The sequence below is a fragment of the Microcaecilia unicolor genome, chromosome 1, assembly GCF_901765095.1.
Source record: "Microcaecilia unicolor chromosome 1, aMicUni1.1, whole genome shotgun sequence".
Lineage (NCBI taxonomy): Eukaryota > Metazoa > Chordata > Amphibia > Gymnophiona > Siphonopidae > Microcaecilia > Microcaecilia unicolor.
This window is the reverse complement of record NC_044031.1, coordinates 736,697,845-736,717,295: the sequence shown is the minus strand read 5'-3', so window position 1 is coordinate 736,717,295 and position 19,451 is coordinate 736,697,845. Positions and strand designations below refer to the sequence as shown.

Sequence of the window (19,451 nt, the reverse complement as noted above, 5' to 3'; positions counted from 1 at the left end):
TTTAGACAACTTACTGTAGTATCATAACAATCTTTATGAAAGAAGGTGTTGAAAAAATACCAGTCAAAATGAATCTAAACATATCAAGCTGGAATCTGTGCCTGGGGAACAGCTAATAATCAGTCCATTTAGGTAAATAATTTTCTTTCTACATGCTCTTGTGTTGTTGTTGTTTTTTTTTTTTTAATATATAAATGCATAAGTGAATAAAGATACAGACCATGTGCTCTGGTTCTTTAGTACATTGCTTAAAATAGCTTCCATATAGACAAAACTCACAAAACCTCAACAGAACACCCCCTTCCTCCAGTCCCCCCCCCCCCCCCCCCCCCCCCCCCCCCAATATCCCTGTCCTTGATTGCTACCAAATTTAGGAGAGCTACCTGAACAGGCTATTCGCCTAGGGAACTAAATGTATTACAATTACCTCGCTTCATTTATTATAAGGCTCCCAGACTTTCAAAAAGGCTGCCACTTTGTTACATCTGAAAGCAGTCAACTTACACATCAGATAAATATAGTCTAATCTAGTAGTCATTTGGGCCATTGTGGGTACCACCCGTCCTTTCCATCATGCCGCTAAGGCTGTTCTACTCACCGTGGCCACAGAACCACCCAAAGGCCTGGCATCCCAACATTTAGGAAAAAAAAAAAAAACATTCAATCTGCCTAACCAGTGTAGTGCCCAACATTCCACTGATTAAGTTTGTAACTTCTGTCCAAAATGCTTGCATTTTGGTACAATCCCACCAAATACATAAAAAGGTTCCTTGTTCCCCAGAGTCACGCCAGCAAAGATCTGTTCCCTTCCCACATATTCGCCTCTGCCTTATAGGGGTATAGTACCATTGATATAGCATTTTATAACCATTTTCAATCAAACTGCAGGTGACTGAAACCTTTAGCAAGTGCTGTAATGTTCTCTCCTATTGTCTGTTTAGCTTGTGTTCATGTCACTCAAAGAAGTCAATGGGAAAACAGAAGCAGTTTCAGTATAACAGTGCTGGATGACAAATGAAGCAGTAGATTTTCAGTTTTGTAGGGAAATGGAGAGCATAAGTAAGGATGTATTCAACAGCAGCATGGAACTGCAAAAGTGAAATGATAACTACAAACTTTAAATGATGAGAGATGTCCTACTTGAACAGAATCTTACTTGAGCTCAAATCCAGGTTAATGCAACTTCAGCCGAGTCAACCTTCCAAGCAGGACATTATCTGGTAATTTCAGAGATACCCGATAAGCTCCTGCTACCATCTTCTGTACTATGGTTTCCAATGAAAGCAACGGTTTGTGGTGATGATAGATTGTTATGCCTACCTTTTAGCACTGCTCGAATACTGAAATAGCTTGAAAAAGAAATTAATTCTATCAAAATTTACCATTTTTAAGTCATAAGCCTTCTCCATAACCTACCTGGAGAACATTGCCTTTCTGAGAACCAGGATAAGCGAGTCCCTCATTGACATACTGATTTTTAGCAGGGGCTGGAAAAAAGTTCAAAAAGAAAATCTGGGGCAATGTATTTCTGAAGTAATCATACTTTGTGAGAGAGTCTCAAGTGGAATTACCAATTTACTGATGAGGTCTGCCTACAGCAAGTTAGGAGAGTTTATACCTCTGTGCTCCCCCCCCCCCCTAACTGAGACTAAGGGTCTATCCCAGACAAGTCAGCACAGAGGAAAACAGCTGGTTATATCTCTACATAGTATCAAACTTACAAGGCTCAAAGACAAGGAAGGTGGAAGTGAGAAGAGTGTACTGCCCTTAAGCAACCCTCAACAGGCAACACAGATGGAAAGACAGCAACTCTGGAAAAGGCAACGAATCCCACACCCACATAGAAGGCCGAGTGCCAATTCAGGGGTACAATACTCAGAGGCGTAGCCAGGTTTTGATCTCAGGGGGAGCAGACTTTTATAAAATAGGCGCCGGTTGGTGTCAGCTAGACAGCAGTGTCTGTGTTGTTGCTCAAGGACTGTGGTGGGCACTGATTAATACAGGCTGTCTTCTGTTGCGTCCTGCCTACAAGGAAACAGTAAGTTACATCAGGAGGCAGGACGCAGAAGAGGGCCCTGGACTGGCCAGAGCAGGCAACCTGTCTTCTTAACTACAAAGTAAAAATATTCAAATCGTGACCATCACCTCAGGAATAGCACACACATTCCTTCCACTGCTAGACATCTTGTTTAAATCAGATGGGCTTTTGTTTGCGTGGTGACTCTACAGGATGTGGAGACCACTAGTCTTCAGGATTTTTATTTTGGTTCACAATGACCACCAAAGGCGGCCCTTGCCCCAGAGTGGCTGAGCCCACTTTCAAATAGGGCTAGACACTTTTGCCATTCAGGTTTTCAGGCTATCCACAATGAATCTGCATGAAAAAGATTTGCAAGTAATGGAGGCAGTATATGCAAATCAATTTCATGCATATTTAATGTGGACATCCTGAAAACCTGACTGGCAAAGGGGTACTCCAGGACCAACTTGGGAAATGCTGCCCTAGAACACAAAACTTACCACCCCATAACAGCCCTAACCCACCTACACAATGCAATATATATTACACTGGGTTCTCAAGCACCAATATACCTACTATTGGGAAACTGGAACAAGCTGCACTGTTACACATTCCTACACAGACACTACATGCTAGCAGAATTCTTCATCTCAGTCGCACATGCAGAACATGAACAGACCCTCATCTATATAACATGAGTAGCCATACTGGGTCAGACCAAAGGTCCATCTAGCCCAGTATCCAGCTTCCCAACAGTGGCCAACCCAGGTCACAAGCACAAGCAGAAACCTAAACTGTGACAACATTCCATCCTACCAATCTAATACAGAATAGGAAGCCACAAAAAAAACAACCCAACAACAAAAATTGAAATAGAGACCCCCCTCCTCTCTGCCCAAGAAAACCAGACTCTATAAACAGTGGAATACTGGTAAAAAGAAACAGAAAAGCATTTTCTCCTGTACTTTGCAAAATAAACATAGAAAAATATACATTTTGCAAAGCAGGTACATCTCAGTCCTTACAAAGTATTAAATAAAAATAATGTTTTTTTTCTACCTTTGTTGTTTGGGAATTTGGCTGATTCCAGTCTTTTTTTCCATGTTCCATGAGTCAGCCTTACAAATTTTTCCAGGCTGGCCTTTCCATTTCTTCTCTCTCCTCTTGTCTTCTTCCTTTCCTTCTCTACATCTATTTGGCACTGATCTGTGTTACCATCTTTCCCCTTTTCCAAAATTACCTCTTTGTCCCCCATCTCATCCCTTTTTCACATCCCTATCTCCTCCTCCCCTTTCCAATTGTGCCCTCTCTGTGTCCCTATCTCCTCTCCCCCCCCCCCCCCTTTCCAGTAGTGCCCATTTATGTCCATATCCAATCTCAGTTTTCCCTTCCCAGTGAAGCTGTCATCTCAAAACAAAGCAAGCAAACCTAAGAGCTGCTGCATCCATGTTGTCACTCTTTATTGTTGGTAGCATTTGTATTTAATCTCACTTATATTTTCAAACATGCCAATTTGTGCAGTATACGGATGTACACAGAAAAAGTATAATAACGGAACGGAATATAGGTAGAGTAGTAATTTGTTGTAAATTGTAATCAGTGTGTCATTTGGAGGGGCTAGTTATAGAGGCACTCTAGCACGTGTTATATTCGTGCAGAGATTTTTTTTTCTCCTGGTAAAGGCCACTAAAACAGAATATGTAAGCCACACTGAGCCTGCAAATAGGTGGGAAAATGTGGGATACAAATGTTATAAATAAATAAATAAATATAAGAAAGCCAATGGACTGCATTAAGGGCTTATAGCCAATTTAATTATGTTTAAACAAAAGAGATCTGCATTAAAAAAAATATTTATTTTTATTTTGACCTATAAAACCACTTTTCCCTGAAACATGCCTAAAAACAGAATAATCAATTTGTGTATCTAAAATGTAAAATTTCTACAAATGAGATGACATTAAAATGTGATTCCATGTGCCCCAATGAAAGGTGAGTTTAATTCTACTTCCATTTTTCAATATATTCTATCATCTTTATAACACCAGCTTACCAAGGCACAATACAACAACAGTTAAGATAAACTCATCAAGAAACAGGATATCCTCATTTAAATCTTGGTCATATATATTGTATAGAAGAACAGTGAAGAAAAATGAGCACACACTACAGAGTTTATAATTGCTTTTTCTACCACCTGCAATAATTTTTGAAGCCGTTTTCTTTCTTTTCTCCTCCAGCTTTTAATGCACTGCCTATTAACAGAAACAGCTTTAGCCTTGTTACAGATCAGCAATAAAGAATGACAAAGTGGATGCAGCAGCTCATAAACACATTAACCAAGTTGGCTTCCTTGCTGGACTAGAAAGGCTCACTTCCACTGGTCTATTAAACCTCCTTGGGCAGCTCTCCCTCCGGAGTCTTGCATCTTTCTTCCTGTTTCTTCTGCTGCCTGCTGTCTCCCCGTCGTCATTTTTACTGCCCTGAAGAGTTCTCCCTCGGCACCGGCGATTTCACAGTCAGCCTACTGCCAGCATGGGGGCTTTCTCTTCAGGAGAAGCCCCGACGCTGGCAGAAGGCTGACTGAATTGCCGGTGCTGAGAGAGAACTCTTCAGGGCAGTAAAAATGACGACGGGAGACAGCAGGCAGCAGAAGAAACAGGAAGAAAGATGCAAGACCAGGGCAGGCAAAGTTACTGGTGCATAGGCGCCATTTTTTCAAAAAACTGTTTGGGGGAGCGACCGCTCCCCCTGCGCCCCACCTAGCTACGCTTCTGACAATACTTCTAACCACAGATTTTACAAGCTTTCACTTTGAAAATTATGTAAAAAGTACCTGTAGATATCCGCACTTACTTTTTCTGTAGGTATCTTTTCTAGATATTGTTACATCTGTGCTCACCTCGCCCTCGGGTGGCCAGAACCGGTGGCTGCTATGGACTGTCACCTGTTCCAGACTTCAGGCCAGTCCAGTCCGGATCTTCCAGACTGCCAGACTTACTCTTGTTTTTCCCTGATCAGCACCCGTAGCTGCCTGGTGATTGCTGCAGCTGAAGCTCAGCTGCTGCTGGGCTTATTAGGCATTTGGAACCTCTCTGCCTTTGCCTTGCGTCTAAGGCCATGGTATGTTAGTGCTTGTTGCACTTCAGCCTGAGTCTGTTTCCTTGCGCTAGTTCTTGCCTGAAGTCTTGCCTGTTCTAGTTAGTCTTTGTTTAGTTTAGGGTATTGCTTGTTTCCCAGTCTTGTGTTTTGTTTGTATGTCTTTGTCTAGTTCTGGGTTTATCTGTGTTTGTTCCCTGTTTCAGTGGCTGCTTGCAGCTTTCAGTTCAGTCTCCTGTCTAGCTGTGTTTGTTCCCTGTTTCAGTGGCTGCTCGCAGCTTTCAGTCCTGTCCTTTAGCCTATCCTTTCCCTGCCTTGCTGTCCCTGTGCTGCCTAGCTGTTATCCAGTCCTGCCCTGTCCAGTAAGTCCTGCCGGCCACCTGAAGCCTGGAGCTCAACTCTTGGTGAAAAGTGGCCAGGTGCAGGTGAAGCCTAACTGTTTGTCACAGATCTGCCCTGTCTCTAGTGTGGGGTGGTTTCGCCTGCCACTGCCGCTACTCGGCAGTGGCCCAAGGGCTCACAAACCCAGTTTCCAGCTAGAAAACGTGACAGTTATAATAATGCATGCCATTTTGAAAATGGAAAATTGCACATTACTGCCTCCCCAAACTAAACCTCACCTTAAGAATGTTGGAATGTATTGTATTTTTACATGCATTGCCTGTCAGATATTATTTCTCTGTGATTACTCTGTGACCTCTGATGTGAATTACTTAGAGAGGTCACACAGCTATGCAACTTCCTGTGGGGGTTAGATGCAGCACATGCAGCACATGGAGCACATGGAGCTCATGATCTCTCCTAACCTGAGAGGATCTATGGTGGTGTGAGCATCCATTACCATCTAAGCACATGGAAGGAGCTGATAATACAAATGTATAGTAATATGTATATATAAGCCTGTCTGATTATAATCTAACTACAAACTGTGAGTAAACAGATGTTTTGTTACTTCAACTTTAAAGTGACTCAGCAGTGAATTATTCAGGGGTGAATGAGAGAGAGATGAAGAAAGAAATTAACATTTCTAAAGCTGAAGCTGTGTGTACTAAAATCTGCTAATTATTTACTACAAATAATCCAACAAAAGGGTTATGGGCCCAGGGCCAGGAATTGAAAAAGAAGAGAAATATTACCAGGCAGAAAAAAAGGCCACATTTTTCTCTTAAGTTTTAAAGGAAAGATTCAGTCTGTCTCTCTCTCCCCCCACACAGCAGACAGAAGGCTAAGAAAATGGCTGAGGGAAGAAATTCACCATTTTTCTATTCTCTCAAGGTGCCTAAATTAACTGAGTTTAATTATCAGCAGTGGGAACTAAGATTCATATGTCTCCTTCGAGCAAAAGGATTAAATATATGCTTAGACCAAGACAGAACAGCTGAAAATATGGCTGAATGGGACAATGCAAACTATTATGTGAAGTGCATGCTTTTGGAAGCTCTCTCAGAGAAACAAGCCATATTAGTGGAGGGAAAAGATACACCAAAGGACATTTTATATAAACTGAGAACTATGTATGCAACTACATATGCAAAGCAGCAACCAATTTGGTTGGCAGAGTTGAATGAAACCAAATTAAGGGATAAAAGTAAATGTAATGATCACATTATGCATCTTATGTCTTCATTTCAAAAGCTAGAACTTTCTGGAATTCCCATGTGTGATGCATTGAAAAGAGCATTTCTTTTTACCTCACTATCAAAGAAGTTTGATGTTTTTAGGTCTATAAATGAGGCCATTGAAGGGCAATCCTTTGAACAGGCAACATCAAAACTAAGGCAGGAATGCATAATAAATGATTCTGAGGAGATGTGTTCTCAAAGCAAGTCAGAGAGAAATGAAACAAATTTCTTGGCAAAGAACAGAGGAAGGCGGAGCTATGGGAAAACTCCACCCAAGGGCAAGCTGATTTGCTACTCATGTGGAAAGGAGGGACATGTATCTAAATGGTGTAAGGAAACACAAAACACTCCCTCTAGCTCACCTAAGCCAATGGAACTAAAGAATTTTCAAACCAGGAAATGTATGAAGGACAAAGATAAACACAAGGGCTTTCTAATGGCAGAAAAATCTTTGACTATGGTAAATAATAATTCAAATGAAAGTACTTGGATTTTGGATTCGGGGAGCACATGCCATTTAACCAATTCTAAGGATTTCTTTCAGGAAATGTGTCCAGAGGAAGGTATTCTTAAAACTGCAAACGCAGGGACTGCTAAGATCCAAGCAAAAGGTATTGGATTCTTAAAATGCAAAGTGTCTAATGAAGTTAAAGAAATTCCTGTAAGTGATGTCTTGTATATTCCCCAAGCAGTTTGCAATATGCTTAGTGTATCTACATTAGATAAGAAGGGATTTGTGATTCATTTTGAAAACAGTAAGTGCACAATCTCTAAAAATGATGAAGTGTATGCTGAAGCTTTTATGCATAATGATGTTTATAAGCTGAACATTTCAGGTGAAGCCTCACATATGGCGCAAGTAAGGAAGAATGATGGTAAATGTAGTCTGGAAATCTGGCACCGCCGCCTGGGACATCGTGATTCTAAGGTGATCCAGGATCTTTACAGTAAGCAACTGGCCACTGGCATTCAGATAAGTGCAGATGCTGGTAAAATGGAGAAATGCATAGACTGTGTTACTCAAAAAGGTGTGAGACCCTCATTTCCTGCATACACAGGAAATAGGAGTAATAAAGTGCTGGACTTAATACACAGTGACTTATGTGGACCGTTTAATATCCCATCATTGGGAAATAACAGATTTGTGCTAATATTCTTGGATGATTTCTCTAGATATTGTGTGGCCTATTTGCTGAAAGAGAAAAGTCAAGTCACAGACATGCTGAAGAAATACGTAGCCATGGTGAGCAATAAATTTGAAAGAAAACCAAAGGTTCTTCAGACCGACAATGGTGGTGAGTTCACTTCACAAAGCATGCGCACATTCCTAGAACAAGAAGGCATTCAGCATATCACAACAGTAGCTAATACACCAGAGCAAAAATTCTGTTGCAGAGAGAAAATTTAGGTCACTTGTGGAAATGACCAGATGTATGCTGTCAGATAGCAATCTCCCAAAAAGACTATGGGGGGAAGCCATTCTCACAGCAGTGTACCTACAAAACAGAATGCCAACTAAAGGCGCTGAGCGCACACCACATGGCATGGTAGGAAGCCAAACCTGTCACACATAAGAACATTTGGAAGTACAGCATATGCTCATGTACCAAAACAAAGAAGGCATAAGCTGGATTCCACAACAGAAAGGGGCATTTTAGTTGGCTATGCTCCAGGACACAAAGGATATAGAATTTTGAATCTGAAAACTGGCATTGTTGGCATAAGACATGTTACATATTTTGATGAAAACAAAAGGGTTGATAAAGGCTGGATTATCCCAGATGAGCCTTATCATCCAGAATATGAAACTAGAACCATAATAGACATGCCAGTGTATATAAATGCCATACCAAGGCAGATGTCTGAAAGCAACTCACCTGTATCTAACGAGGAACAGGCAGAGGAAGCAGACACAGAAAGGATCATTGAAGAAGACAGTACAGTTGGAGAAGGGGAATCAATTGGAGAAGGACTCTCAGATTTAGAGGATGCGGAAAGGTCAGACCAACCTGTTGTCAGACGCTCATCCAGGGAAAACAAAGGTGTTCCACCCCCAAGACTGTCTTACCTAACAAAGTCAGCAGAAGCTCAAGAGCCCTTAACATGGGATGAGATTGAGAAAATGCCAGCAGAAGAAGCTGCTGAATGGCATAAAGCTGCACAAGAAGAAATTGATGCATTGGATAAAAATAATACTTGGATTCTTACAAAATTACCTCCTGGCAAGAAAGCTATAGGATGCAAATGGGTATTCAAGTTAAAAAGGAATGCACAAGGAAAAGTGGAAAGGTATAAAGCCAGATTAGTCGCAAAGGGATATCTTCAAAAATATGGAGAAGATTTTGATGAAGTGTTTGCACCTGTAGTGAAACACACGACAATCAGAACACTTCTGAGCATTGCAGTCTCAAAAGGCATGCAAGTCAACCACATTGATGTGAAAACAGCGTTTCTTCACGGAGATATAACTGAAGATTTGTACATGGAACAGCCAACAGGTTTCATAAATACAAAACAAAGACAGCTAGTGTGTAAATTAAACAAAGGTCTTTATGGATTAAAGCAAAGTGAAAAATGTTGGAATGAAAAATTGCATGAAATATTGACAAATTTAGGATTTAAGCAAGGTGAAGCAGATAAATGCTTGTACACTAGGTGCAGAAATGGACAATATGCATACATTTTAGCTTTTGTTGATGATCTGCTCATTGCAAGCAAAAGTGAGCAAGAGTACAAGGACATTGTAAAGTGTTTAAACCTCAATGTTGAGATAAAAGAACTTGGAAATGTGTCATACTATCTTGGTATAGAAATTGAGAAACAAAATGATGGTTCTTATCTTCTAAGCCAGAAGCAGAAAATAAATGAGCTTATTGAAAGTTTAGGTATGCAAGATGCCCAAGTTGTAAGCACTCCCATGATCACTGATTTTCTGAAGGATGAAACAGTAAGAGAACCTTTACCAGATAACATCCAATATAGATCAGCCATAGGTAAGCTTTTATATCTAGCTACCACATACAGGGCTGATATAGCAAATGCAGTAGGAATTTTGAGCAGAAGGGTCAGCTCACCTACCAAATCAGATTGGACTGCAGTTAAAAGGATGGTAAGGTATTTAAAGGGTACCATTGATTGTAAATTAAAGATTTCAGCCAATAGTAATCCAAAACTAATATGTTACTGTGATTCAGATTGGGCAGGGGATCATTCTGATTATAAGTCCACAAGTGGATATGTGTTTATGTATGGAAATGTACAAATTTCATGGGCCAGTCATAAACAAAGTATTGTGAGTTTGTCTTCTACAGAAGCTGAATACGTGGCCGTATCGGAAGCGTGCAGAGAACTGATGTGGATTGAAAAACTTTTGCTGGATTTTGGAATATCTGAAAAGAGACCAATCCAGATAATGGAAGATAATCAGAGCTGCATCCGACTGTCACAGAATGACAAGGTTCAGTCACGCACCAAGCACATCGCAACGAAATACCACAACGTGCGAGAGTTGGCAAAAGAAGGGGTCATCAGTCTACACTATTGTCACACCAGTGAGATGACAGCTGACATCATGACCAAACCGTTACCCAGAGAACATTTTGTGAATCTGCGTATAAAGCTTGGACTTTGTATGAATAAATAATTGCATGACAGTTATGCATGAGAAGGGGTTTGTTGGAATGTATTGTATTTTTACATGCATTGCCTGTCAGATATTATTTCTCTGTGATTACTCTGTGACCTCTGATGTGAATTACTTAGAGAGGTCACACAGCTATGCAACTTCCTGTGGGGGTTAGATGCAGCACATGCAGCACATGGAGCACATGGAGCTCATGATCTCTCCTAACCTGAGAGGATCTATGGTGGTGTGAGCATCCATTACCATCTAAGCACATGGAAGGAGCTGATAATACAAATGTATAGTAATATGTATATATAAGCCTGTCTGATTATAATCTAACTACAAACTGTGAGTAAACAGATGTTTTGTTACTTCAACTTTAAAGTGACTCAGCAGTGAATTATTCAGGGGTGAATGAGAGAGAGATGAAGAAAGAAATTAACATTTCTAAAGCTGAAGCTGTGTGTACTAAAATCTGCTAATTATTTACTACAAATAATCCAACAAAGAACACCTCCACTAAAATACAGGCAAAAATAAGCACACTGTAGACAACGCAAGTCCTTTTTCTCATTGCAGGGTGGCTAATTTTTCAAATAACTTTTACTTGTGTGTGGCTTTTGAAAACTGCTGGCTAACAGGCCTTAAAGGTAGACTATCTGGAGACTCAGTGGTTCTCCCAAAAGTGGGGAAAATGACACATTCAAAAGCCATAGAAGAGAACCCATTGCAGCAATATTGGAGTTTCTTACCTGTACAGCCTTCAGCAGCCCATGCACAGTGTTCAGAGGTAAAAAAGACAAGTGATCAAATGCTTCAGTGACCTTGGAGGAGGAATACTGAAGGACAAGGGGAGCCGACACTACGATATCCGACAGCAGGTCTGGAAAACACAGTTTTCAAGAGAAGTATTTCACTTTATTATAGCACGTACTCATTCGACCAAACTCTTAACAAATCTTCAACTTTCAAAGGATTTCTTCGATAGCAGTTTCATATACCTTGTTTTATAGTAATCACCCAGTGTACCCAGTGTCAAGTACCATTTTCCACACTAAAAGGTTTATATTAACAATCCACTGGAATAAAAACAAAAGAAAATGAAGGCAGATAAAGATCATATGGCCTATCTAGTGTGCCCATCAGTGCCCTATACTATGCCTTTTCCAAAGCGTCCTTGAATTCCGAAACAAAACAGTCTTTTGTCTCCACCACCTCCATTCAAGTGTTGTATGCCAGAAGGTGAAAGAGGAAAATTAAACCACTGGTGGCAACATTCTTTTCGGAATTATTTGTTTTACAATTGAAATAACCCTTTGACATTAAAAAAAATTCTACATTACATTAAAAACAGTAATGGATAAAATATTTACTTAGGCATTTACACAGTCCCCTAAGGCAGAGTGCTTATCAACTAATTACATACTGGCTCAACACATCCCTGCCCAAAAAGTCTAAATGGGTTCTGTGACAAAACAGCAGGTTTTAAGCCTGTAAACTGTATTATTTCTTAAAGTGTATTTCTCAAGTTTGGCCAGCAGATGGTGCATATTTATGTTTAACACTATTATGGAGAAAAGACTGTTCCCTTCTTTAGTTAGCGCAGTGATGTGGCCAGCTACTTTTAAAATTTGCTGTTCTGGGCTCTGACTGGCCCAGGAGCTCAAATTCATCTAGCTTTTGCCCCAGTCTTAGCCAGGGAGAAAAGAGAAAAATCTCTTTGCTGAGGCCCTGTGAACAGTTATATTTGATAATCTGTGAGCAGCTATATGTCCTGATCTCCCCATGTTCTATTTAGATAGTAAACAAATATTTAGATAAATATGTATCAGTTATAAAACTGTTACTGTTTGCTGATTGTACCTTTTCTGTTCACAGTTCTAATCTTTCATGACAATAAACATTTTCAGTATATTGCCTCTGCTTATCTGGACTGATAAAGAAGCCTGGTTTGTATGGAACTGTGAGACCACTGGGAGTGTGGCCCCAGTAACCTAGGAATCACTGGGGATAATTTGAGAGCGGGAGAGTCGCCCAGAGGTGGTTGGGACCCAGGCGGTGGGAGGAGGGTGCTAGTGTAGAGCACAAGCGGCAGGTGCAGGGGGATCTGAGCTGTGCTGGGGATAGACCCTCTAAGTGGCCATGGGGTAGCCCCAGGCGAGTGGCTAGGCATTTCATGACAGGTACCCAAGGCTGGCAATACACAGCAACTTGCTCAAGGCCATACTCTGGTCTTCTGCTTCCCAGTCCATTACACCATCTCCTCTCCCCTCTATACCAGTGCTTACTACATGAGATTGACAGTATCTGGGGCTTCAAATGGCATAATTTTGAACAATACTCTTCCCCTGTCTCCCAGCTCCTCCACATTTTAGGATTTTCAAACTCCCACATAAAGCTTCTTATTCAGGCTAAGATACAACCGACTCATATTTTCCTAGCTGAGAAATGGGGAAGAAATCAGATATTGAGGTCTACAAAATTCTGAGTGGGTAAAAATGAATTGATTTTTCACTCTTCCAGAAAGTACAAAGACTAGGGGACAGTCAATGAAATTACGTGGAAATATTTTTAAAACAAATAAGAGGAATTTTTTTTCACTCAAACAATAGTTAAGCTTTGGAACTCATTGACGGAGGATGCGGTAACAGCGGCAGCATATCTGGGTTAAAAAAAAAAAGTTTGGACAAGTTCCTGGAGGAAAAGTCCATAGTCTGTTATTGATATGGACATGGGGGGAAGCCACTGCTTGCCCTGGGATTGGTAGAATGAAATGTTGTTACTATTTGGGTTTCTGCCAGGTACTTGTGACCTGGATTGACCACTGTTGGAAAGCAGGATACTGGGTTAGATGGACCATTGGTCTGACCCTGTATGGCTATTCTTATGTTCTTCTGAAAAGCCAAAAAACAGCTGTACATTCTGACCACCAAATTATTACCTAGGTAATGGCTGATGGGACAAGCTGCCCTTGTGATAACCCTGTTTAAGACCTGCTCCAAAATTTCACTTCTGAGTGTCTCATGGACCTGAAAGGTAAAGAGAGAATACTCATTTTCAGCACGTTAAGAAATATGAAACAAAGCTGGTTGTTCTTGGTCTCTGACAGTTCATTAAGAGCAATTTTCAAAAAAAATATTTATACAGATACAATTTACATGAGTAAATTGCCTATTTGAACACAGCCTTTCCTCAATCTGATACAGTGTATGCAGGTTCCTGCAGCATATGTGCTGTTAACTACATTTGTAGAAGGCACTCCTTGTGGTGTGTTTTGGACAGGATCAGAAAATAACCTATGTGCAGTGTATTTTTAAATCTCTGCACATGACTTTTTTTAATGAAATATCTACGTACAGAAAAAGCAGGTGCAAAAATCATAAAGTGCCCATAGACTTTGCACCAAAGAAACCGGGATACTTCATGCACATAGCAAAATGATCCTTCCAGAAGAGCCACTGTCAAAAGGCTCAAGCTGAGTTTCACAAACAGATTCTGTCAGCTGGTTGCGCGTACCATGTGTACCTGGAGCAGCACACGGCACTGCTCTAAATCTCACTACAAGAAGTGGTTAGTCTGGGGAAACTAATACAGCTAAAAAGCGAGTAGGGCTGACCGACAGTGATCTGGGAACCCAGGCAGTAAAGGTCATTGGCCCCACCCCCCGCTGCTACCTGCCGCCACCCCCACCACCCCTCCCGCCACAGCTACAGCCCCCCCACACACACACTACACAGCCCCACAAGCCTCAGTGGGCCCTTCCTGGTTCTAACTTTGAAGGTCCCTGGAAAGAAACCCCACTCTTTCCTGTCCACTACCACTAATCTGCCCGGGCGCCACCATATTTTCAAAATGGCTGCCGAGACTTCCCACAGTAGTCCCAAGGGAGTCTCGGCAACCATTTTTAATGCATGGCAGCACAGCACCGCGCAGAACAGCAGCAGTGGACAGGAAAGAGTGTTGTTCTTTCCTGCCCCCGTAAAGGCCACTAGACCACCAGGGCCCTTCAAGGTGGGAATGGGGAGGGACCATTGAGGCTCAGGGGGCTGTAGGGTGTGGAGGCGTGGGGGGGGGGGGAAGAGAGCATCTGGGCCCCCTAGAGCCTCTGGGAATTGCCCGGTTGCCTGAATGGTCAGTCTGCCCCTGGTAAGAGTACTCGGATACAATGAATTATTCCCCTCTCTCTCTCAATAACTGGTTATAGAGGAAACTTGGTTTAAATCACTGATGTCATTTCAGTGGTCACAAAGAATACATCAGAATGTCCCAATACTGTCACACTGTAAAGAGAGAAAAGTGCTGATAAACAGGCAACAACCACTTGTACATAAATACACAACAGCAACTTATATGCCTGCTTGCCCTCACATCTCATCCATTCTACCAATATCAATCTATAATGAAACTAGGGCTCTGCATCACCAGCTATGTCACCAGTTAAATCGTGAACTAAGAACTCCAATAAATGAATAGGGATTGGGTACTCACCATCATGTTCTCAGCCTGGCCAAGAAATCCCCAATTTCGTAGGTTCGCTCTGCAGCAACCAACATATCTGCACAGAGTTTGCGGAGACACTGCAGTATTGCTTGTGGGCTTCCTCAAACTCCCGGTGACAGTCATGCACAGAGTTCTGTGCCACTATTACCTACCTTAAAAGCTTCAAGCAGTATTTGAGCTCCCAGTCTACATGCTTGTTGAGCCGGAGTCCTAGAAGTGGCTTCTACTACTTTGCCTCCGAAGGCTGATTTTGGCCCAAATGAGTCCATCAGTTTAAAACCAAGTTCCACCAGGCCTTCAGTAACATGATCCCAGCCAAATACACTGCAGAAAGCAAAATAATTAGTTTTTTTTTGGTTTTTTTTTTTTTTTTTATATTTTATCTTCTTCTAGAGGTCTTTGCTCTAGATCTAACTTATCTGGTAAGAATGACATCTGCAGTTTCCTGTCAAGTATTTGTAGTTCCTTTCCTTATAATTTCTGAATATTTTTTTTACAGAAAACCACTTTTTGTAAACCACTTTGAATTGCTAGGCAGCAAAGGAATTATAGCAAATGTGAATAAACTAAACAAGAGGTCATGATTTTTTTTTCTTACTTTTAGATTATTCATTATCTTTATTAATGTTTGATATTTTTCATATGAGTTCATGTTTTCCTTATTGGGTACAGTACTTTATTCAGAGTTTTAATACAAGCATATAATAAGTAAAAGTATGAATACAAAATATTGGTGAATTGTGCAAAATTTCAAACAAAAGCACTTCAATGCCTCAGACTATCTATGCTTGTTGGGTATTGAAGTTAAAAGAGGTTGTTATATCCAGTACTTTTTTTGTAGAAAAAAAGGTGCCGGTACTCATTGTGGGCGGGGTCACCACATATGACTCCACCCCTATTATAGCCACACCTACATAAGCCACACACCCCATACCAGCCATGGCGCATATAAACAGACATCATTGAAAATATTATGCTAGTATAGGAGAAAAAAATAACGTGATTTTTTTCATTATAAATAATTTCTGTAAGTTGTTACAGCTCCAGTATACCCAGTGCAAAATAAGACAGCAGATGTAAATTCTCAAATTGGACATATTCCAAACACTAAAATGAAAATAAAATGATTTTTTTCTACCTCTGTTGTCTGGTGACTGTTTTTCTGATCATGCTGGCCCAGTATCCGATTCTGCTGCTATCTGTCCTCTTAACTCCGTTTTCAGGGCTTCCTTTCCATTTATTTCTTTACTTTCCTTCTTTCTCCTTCATTTCTTGCCCTACATCCGTAAGTAAAAGCTGGGTCCTCCGCAGACTTGACTTCCAGTGGATCCAGCTTCTGCCTATTTTCTTCATCCATGTGGTTTTTCTCCTCTCTTCCTTTTCCCTCATCTCATCTCCTTCCTCACTTTTCCCTCCCCTCCATCCACCCATGTCCAGTGACTGTCTTCTCTCCCCCTGCCCTCCCCTCCAGCGATTGTCCTCTCTCCCCTGCCCCCCTCCAGCCACCCATACCCAGCGACTGTCTTCTCTCCCCTGCCCCCCCTCCAGCCACCCATACCCAGCGATTGTTCTCTCTCCCCTGCCCCCCTCCAGCCACCCATACCCAGTGATTGTCCTCTCTGCCCTGCCCCCCTCCAGCCACCCATACCCAGTGATTGTCTTCACTCCCCTGCCCCCCTCCAGCCACCCATGTCCAGCTATTGTCCTCTCTCCCCTGCCCCCTCCAGCCACCCATGTCCAGCTATTGTCCTCTCTCCCCTGCCCCCTCCAGCCACCCATGTCCAGCTATTGTCCTCTCTCCCCTGCCCCCCCTCCAGCCACCCATACCCAGTGATTGTCCTCTCTGCCCTGCCCCCCTCCAGCCACCCATACCCAGTGATTGTCCTCTCTGCCCTGCCCCCCCTCCAGCCACCCATACCCAGTGATTGTCCTCTCTGCCCTGCCCCCCTCCAGCCACCCATACCCAGTGATTGTCCTCTCTCCCCTGCCCCCTCCAGCCACCCATGTCCAGCTATTGTCCTCTCTCCCCTGCCCCCTCCAGCCACCCATGTCCAGCTATTGTCCTCTCTCCCATGCCCCCCCTCCAGCCACCCATACCCAGTGATTGTCCTCTCTGCCCTGCCCCCCTCCAGCCACCCATACCCAGTGATTGTCCTCTCTGCCCTGCCCCCCTCCAGCCACCCATACCCAGTGATTGTCTTCTCTCCCCTGCCCCCCCCTCCAGCCACCCATACCCAGCGATTGTCCTCTCTCCCCTGCCCCCCCTCCAGCCACCCAGGTTGTTTAGTAGATTCTTCGGAGCAGGCAGGAAAGATCCCCAGTCTTTCCTCCCGCTGCTGGCGCTGACTCTCCCGCGGCGCTACTGCATCGCTCTTCAAAATGGTTGCCAAGACTTCAGCAGAAGACTCACAAGGCCGCCGCTGGAAGTCTTGGCATCCATTTTTAAAGAGTGATCCGGCAGCAGAGGAGGGTCAGCGCCGGCAGCGGGCAGGCAAGACTGGGGCTCTTTCCTGCCTGCCCCGAAGAATCCGTTGCCTTCTTCAGGTATGAGTCTTGACTGGGACGCTGTAGCTCAGGGGAGGGGAGGGGGGAGGGAAGGAAGGAGGAGAGCCGGCTCGCCCTGAAAAACAACCGGCTCTTGCGAGCTGGTGCGAGGGCTCCAGCACACCACCAGACGGACCTCACAAAAAAGGTGCCAGTACGCCGTACCGGCGCGTACCAGCACAAAAAAAAGCACTGGTTATATCAGCTGTAAGACTAAGCAGTTTGCTGATACCAATATGTCACTCAGGGGCCCATTTACCAACTTGCTCTAAGGTTTTGCACTTAATGTACATTAACAGCCAAAGTTATGGCATGCTAAAATCTCTGCCTTGACTGTTGAGGATGTTCTCAGCACTCTGGGGAAGGCAGTTGTAGTAACAATAGTTGCTCTGTATTAATGATACACATTAATGACATGGCTGATGGGTAGAATGTTGTTTAATCCATGTATCTAATAACCATTCTGGAGGTGTTGCTGTTCTGCATTACCTGCCATGCTAGCACTTGATCTTGCGTCAAGCAGTAAGCGTTATGAAGCAGCAACTTAAAATCAGAAAAACATTTCTTTAGTGCCTTGAAACACATGAGGATCTCCAGGGCCTGCTTGTTGCTGCCACTGCTGAACCGACTCCCCCAAGATCCATTACTCCAGGGTCAACAGAAGAACTTGAGAAGCTGGGAGCACAAGACTCCCCAACAATAAAATACCAGACTCAGGGTGCTTGTAGTCTGACAAAACCCCAGCCAATCTCATCTCTCCTGCCACCAGGTGTGGCTCTGAACAGTGGAAGAGATGTCAAAGAGGCAGTGAAAAAAAAAACAGTCAAAAGAAATACTACTTGGAATTGCAGGGACAGCAGTGAAGACGCTAACAAACACCAATATGACAACCAGGATAAAAGTTATTAGCACGTCAACCCATGCCTCCGGGGCCATGCAGCAAAAACCATATCCCTCTGAGCTCTCCAAGTTGCTGCTGCAGGTCACACAGTGCTTGGCATGTTCACCTTGAGACCCAGCACTGCCTCAGTTTTTCTGCTGTGCCCGATGTATGCCACTTCTGGAGCTTACTGAACACCAACATGGTCTTGGCACTTCAACTGAGTCAGATACATGCTCCGATCCTAGCACAGATCACACAACAGAACTGGAGACAAGTACTGACTCCTCAGGAGTACCCCTCTTCAGACAAGTCCTGAGATGCCAAAAGTAACTCCTTACCTCGGACTCCCACTTAGTCCAGGCCACACACCTTCCCTTCTACTTAGCATTGGTGTCTTTATTTTTAAGTCCCACTCACTTATCACCACTGTAATCTAATCTAATATATTGCTTATATACCATGCAGATCACAGCAGGAGGTTCAAGGTGGTTTATAGAGCAGGAATCTACACTGGCAGACAGGGAGGGGAGATGGGAAGGAACAGAAAGTGGTTTAAGGTGTGGACAAGAGGAATGTAAGTTAAACTTTGTCGAACAGTACGGTTTTTCAGTTTCTTGCGGAGTCGCATGTAGTTTGATTTGGAGTAGATCGTGCTAGGCAGAGAATTCTAATCAGAGATGGCGCAAAAAGAGAACAAGTAGTTCACCTGACGTTTGTATTTTAAGTTTTTAATTTGAGGGAATTTGAGTAGCAAGATGGCTCAAATTCTTGTGGAATTGTAATAGTGACAAGAGAAGAGTTGGGTCAGTAGTTCGGATGTATTTTCATATAGCACGTTGTCACCCCGTAGCCACTTAGATGGTCTATCCCCAGAACAGCTTAGAGGTCAGTCTGCATTTACCGCTTGCGCTCTACACTAGAGCCCTCTTCCCACCGACTAGGTCCCAACCGCCTCTGGGTGAGTCTCCCGTTCTCAAATTATCTTCAGTGATTTCTAGGTTACTGGGGTCACACTACCAGAAAGCACTCACAGACCCAACACACAAACCACCAGGATTCCTTATCATTCCAGACAAAGAGGCAACAAACAAACTTGTTTGTCTTAAAAATTGAACAATGAACAAAAAATGTGCAATCAGCAAACAATAACTGATAACT

General features: G+C 42.8%; 1 protein-coding gene across 2 annotated transcripts in view; it reads right to left on the bottom strand.

The window, feature by feature from the left end:
- FANCI (FA complementation group I) overlaps positions 1-19,451 on the bottom strand; it is a 188,926-nt gene that overhangs the window by 95,420 nt on the left and 74,055 nt on the right. For both annotated transcript variants that reach the window (XM_030189691.1, XM_030189690.1), the window contains 4 exons: positions 15,019-15,190; positions 13,308-13,395; positions 11,119-11,249; positions 1,417-1,487 (listed from right to left, as the gene is read on the bottom strand). In XM_030189691.1, the coding sequence (XP_030045551.1) occupies positions 1,417-1,487; positions 11,119-11,249; positions 13,308-13,395; positions 15,019-15,190 (462 nt within the window). The remainder of the gene's footprint in view (positions 1-1,416; positions 1,488-11,118; positions 11,250-13,307; positions 13,396-15,018; positions 15,191-19,451) is intronic.